The sequence below is a fragment of the Balaenoptera musculus genome, chromosome 13, assembly GCF_009873245.2.
Source record: "Balaenoptera musculus isolate JJ_BM4_2016_0621 chromosome 13, mBalMus1.pri.v3, whole genome shotgun sequence".
Classification (NCBI taxonomy): domain Eukaryota; kingdom Metazoa; phylum Chordata; class Mammalia; order Artiodactyla; family Balaenopteridae; genus Balaenoptera; species Balaenoptera musculus.
In genome coordinates this window covers 75,121,071-75,125,717 of record NC_045797.1, presented here as the reverse complement: position 1 = coordinate 75,125,717, position 4,647 = coordinate 75,121,071, and the positions used below count along the sequence as shown (strand labels likewise).

Sequence of the window (4,647 nt, the reverse complement as noted above, 5' to 3'; positions counted from 1 at the left end):
AGCCCTCCCGCTTCGCGCGCACAAGCTGCGGCGAAGACGGGAACCCAGGTGCCGCCCGAGCCCCGCAGGGCCAGCCGCCGCGGCGTTAAGACTCCCCACTCGCTGCCTCTCCCAGCCCGGCGGCCTGGGCCGTCAATCAAGCTCGCCCGGCCCCGCCCCTGGGCTGCAGCGGACGGCCAATTAGAGCCAAGCTCCGCAGCGATGAGCTCAGTCGGCTTGCTTCCCATTGGGCGGCTATATTAAGAAAGTCGCCGAACTCTTTAAATAGCGGGCGCTGGGGCCGCAGCCCGCATCTGCCACCGCAGTCCGGCTGCGCGTGTGTGTTCCCTTGTACCTTTGCTGAGGCCTAGAGAGACCCGGGAGGGAGCTAGGCCGGGTCCGCTGCTCTAGCCACCTTTCGCGCACAAAGGCGCCGACCCCGGGCCCGGGACGAGGAGAGCGGCCACCGCTCCGGAGCAGCGCGGAGACGCAAGGCGCGCCCTATGCCCCGGCGCCCCCACCTACCCCGCCGCGGCAGCCCGAGCACAGCGAGAGAACGCGCCACCCCGGGGCCTGGGTGCAGCTAGCAACCCTTTCCCCCAGCGCGCAGCCCGAGGTGAGCAGTGAGCGGCGAGCGGGACGGCCGCGAGGCGTTCGCGGGCCCCCTCCTGCTGCCCGGGCCCGGCCCGCTCATGGCGGCCATCCGCAAGAAGCTGGTGGTGGTGGGCGACGGCGCGTGCGGCAAGACGTGCCTGCTGATCGTGTTCAGTAAGGACGAGTTCCCCGAGGTGTACGTGCCCACCGTCTTCGAGAACTATGTGGCCGACATCGAGGTGGACGGCAAGCAGGTGGAGCTGGCGCTGTGGGACACGGCGGGCCAGGAGGACTATGACCGCCTGCGGCCGCTCTCCTACCCGGACACCGACGTGATCCTCATGTGCTTCTCGGTGGACAGCCCGGATTCGCTGGAGAACATCCCCGAGAAGTGGGTGCCCGAGGTGAAGCACTTCTGCCCCAACGTGCCCATCATCCTGGTGGCCAACAAGAAAGACCTGCGCAGCGACGAGCACGTCCGCACAGAGCTGGCGCGCATGAAGCAGGAACCGGTGCGCACGGATGACGGCCGCGCCATGGCCGTGCGCATCCAAGCCTACGACTACCTCGAGTGCTCGGCCAAGACCAAGGAGGGCGTGCGCGAGGTCTTCGAGACGGCCACGCGCGCCGCGCTGCAGAAGCGCTACGGCTCCCAGAACGGCTGCATCAACTGCTGCAAGGTGCTATGAGGGCCGCGCCCGCCCCGCCTGCCCCCTGCCGGCGCGCCTCCCCCTCCCGGGCCCAGCCCCCACGAGCCCGGGGAAGGGGAGACCCGCGTCCCCCAAGGACCCCACCGGACTGCCTGGTGTCTGCCTTCAGCCCCGGCAGACGTGGCCCGGCGGCTCAGGCTCTGGCGCCGGGAATCCGCGTGGTAGGCACCGGGCGCCCGCTTTCCAAGTGTCTGTGCGTCCGGCTGTGTTGCACAGGCCTGGCCGCCCCGCTGAGTGCCAAGGGTCCCCTGACCACCCTTTTCTGAAGAGTCAAGCCTCTTCAGAGTGTGTGGCTGTGTGTATGTTCGACTCCCCGCCGCCGGGTTTTCACCCCATGCCCGCCTCTGCCTCCCGGAGACGAGCTTGGCACCGGGGTGCGGCCGCGCCCCATCAGATGTTCGTCCATAACCAGCGAGCGCCTGCTATCCCCTGTCTGTAACATAGACCTCGGGAACTGCGGGAGGGGAGGGCTGGGGAGGATGGGGTGTTATATAAATATAGATATAATTTTATTTTCGGAGGTAGGATGGTGTTATTTAATGGTGGTGGTGGGTGGAGTGACGGAACAGCTCCGGCCCAGCCTGGGTCAGGCGTCCATCCCAGCACGAACAAGACTTGGCCATCTTTCCAACCCCTGGGGAAGACATTTGCAGCCGACTTGGGGATAAGAGGACACAGCTTCTAGACTCATGGCTCCTGCGGGCCAGCCCCCCCCCTCCCCCCCTGCGAACCCCCTCACCAGCCACAGGCAGGAGGAGGGAAAGTGTGCTGCAGGTTGTTTTTGCCATAAGCGAACTTTGTGCCTGTCCTACAAGTGAAAATCGTTCAGTCCAAGAAACGGATGTTATTTGATTTATTTAAAGGCTAAAACTTGGGTGTTTTTTTTTGGGGGGGGTGTGTGGAAGAATTCTTTGCACAATTGTTTCATTGTTTGACATTTAATGCACTTGTCATTTGCATAAGACAGTAGCATTCTGACCACACTTGTACACTGTAACCTCATCTACTTCTGATGTTTTTAAAAAAATGATGACTTTTAAAAAACAAGGAGAAGATAAAGAAACCACTAATTTTTTTTCTTTTGAAAAAAGTGGCAACACTGTTTTGCGATTTTATTTGTGCAGGTATGCGCACTCGTTTGAGAAAGGGCAGTAACAAGCGTTAGGGCCTATCTAAAACCTTTTTTTTTTTCCCCCACAAGGCAGTCTCTAAAGCTGTGTGAAATTTTCTCTGCATCTCTGTACAGAGAGTAAACCTGCCCCTAGTGTCTCTTTTCTCCCCCCTCCCTTCCCCATCCAGTGGTACTTCTACTAAATTGTTGTCTTGTTTTTTATTTTTTAAATAAACTGACAAATGACAAAGTGGTGAGCTTATAATGTTTACATAAAAGTTCTATAAGCTGTGTATACAGTTTTTTTATGTAAAATATTAAAAGACTATGATGATGACATTTATAAAATGGCTCCTGTGGTTTAATAATGTGGAAAAATATTCTTGTGAATTTGGGGGCAAGGGCAGAATTCTGCAGTGGAGGTCCCACCAACTCAGTTTCCCTCATAGTGTTTGTAGGAAATGGGGATGAAATCCCTTCGAGGACGTGTGGGGTTGCGTGGCCATGGGAGACCAGGTTCCTCCTGTCCCAGTGCCAGAGGTTACTCCGGCACCCAGTGCCCAAACCTTTGACCTAACATGTACTGTTTGTATGTCTTAAGCACTTGTGTCGAAGTCTATTATGGGGCCTTTGCTTCCTATTCTTTGAAACTTGGAAAGGTGTCATTTGTGCATTTAAAATTTAGATGACTTTTTTGTTGTTGTTGTTAATCACCGGTGTGGGACCAGGCTCTCTGTCTAAAAGACTGGTTCCTGGGTTCCCTTCAGATCCTCATGGGGTTACACAATACCCCCTGAGATTGTAGGGTGTTATCTCTGGCCTGAGCTCCTGGGTGGAAGTTGGGGAGAGCCCAGATCAGAAGCTGATTCTTCTATCATTGAAGTTTCATCTGAAGGTCTATATGGAGCCCAAAATGCTTTATTCTAAGTGCCAGGAGTGGCCGCATTACGGACAGAACACGAGGTTTTGGGTGGCTGTTATTGAAAGCTGGGGCAGGCACACTTTGACGTGGAATCATATGAGCTCTAATTTCAGACAGCCTGCTGCAGTGGGTCCCAGAACCAGACAGGCAGCTTTATCTTCAGAGACCGTATTAAAATCCTGCTACAGGTATGAGGGCTCAAATCTGCCAGCCTCAGCAGCTTCGAGGAAAGGTAGCAGATAACTGCCAACCTCTCCCAACTACCAAAGACGTGGTTTTTGTTTTTGGAATCAACACTTTCTGGGTTTCCAGCCCTTAGTTGCCTGCTGCCACCGCCTGCGGCCCCCCACCCCCTGCCCCCCGCCAGCCCACCTCCTCCAGGCAGAAGCAGAGAAGGCCCCTTTTGAATCCCTTTGCTTTAAAACTTGAGGCTTCTGTTTCCCTGGCTTTCCCTAGACTCCCAAGAGCTTTTGTTGAGTGAGGCAAGCCTGGTTGCTGGTGACTTTTCACCCACTTAAAAAACAAAACAAAACAAAACACATTAACAGGGCCTCCTGCACAGCCAGGCTCATTGGCCGACAGAGGGGAATTGTCTGGGCAGCTCTAGGCACAGAGCAGCAAGGAGAGGGTCCACCAGGTTGGCTTCTCTAAGCCACTGCCTCATCCTTTCCTTAGCTCCTGGCCTCACTCACCTCTAGCCCTCAGCCTACTTTTCCATCTTCATTTTAAAGCCAAAAATTTCCACATAAAGACAAAATGTTGATTTGCAAGTTTTACAGCTTGCAAATCCTTTGGTACCAGGGAGTGCAGGACTCTGTGAAGAGCTCAAGCTTGGGCTCAATGCCCAGTAACTCAGCTTTGCAACCAGCCAAGAGCCTGGAGTCCCAGCCCCCGAAAGGGCCTTTTCTGGGTTTCCTGCCTGCTCAAATCTGCCTGGTACCTATAGCTGCCTTTTTTTTTTTTTTTTTTTTTTTTTAATTTTAGGAAGACCACAACCCAGGTGACACATGGCAGCCTGGGTTATGCTTGTTTTAAAATGCATGGCATTTAATAATCCTGCCGGAACACTCTTCTTGCTGCATTAGATCCAACTGGAAAATATAAAGACGAATTGCTGTAGGCTGGAAAATCAATTAGGAAAAAAGAGGTAAAACATCTGGTGTTACTCTTAGGATATGAAAATTCATTTTGCACATTTAAAATAAATGTGCTGAGTTCGTTTAATTGCCTGTTGAATGGTTTCGTGGAGAATAGTGGGGTGTTTCATTGATCCTGGGCATTTCGTAGCAAGGGGCATTGGCTTGGGTTCTTGTTTAATCTTAATTTGAAAT

The 4,647-nt window shown here is 54.1% G+C and overlaps 1 protein-coding gene across 1 annotated transcript; it reads left to right on the top strand.

Annotated features, from left to right (window-relative positions):
• Positions 1-278: 278 nt before the first annotated feature.
• RHOB (ras homolog family member B) lies at positions 279-2,737 on the top strand. The gene has a single exon (XM_036873222.1). The coding sequence runs from the start codon at positions 672-674 to the stop codon at positions 1,260-1,262; it is 591 nt and encodes a 196-aa protein (XP_036729117.1). The 5' UTR covers positions 279-671; the 3' UTR covers positions 1,263-2,737.
• Positions 2,738-4,647: the final 1,910 nt, after the last annotated feature.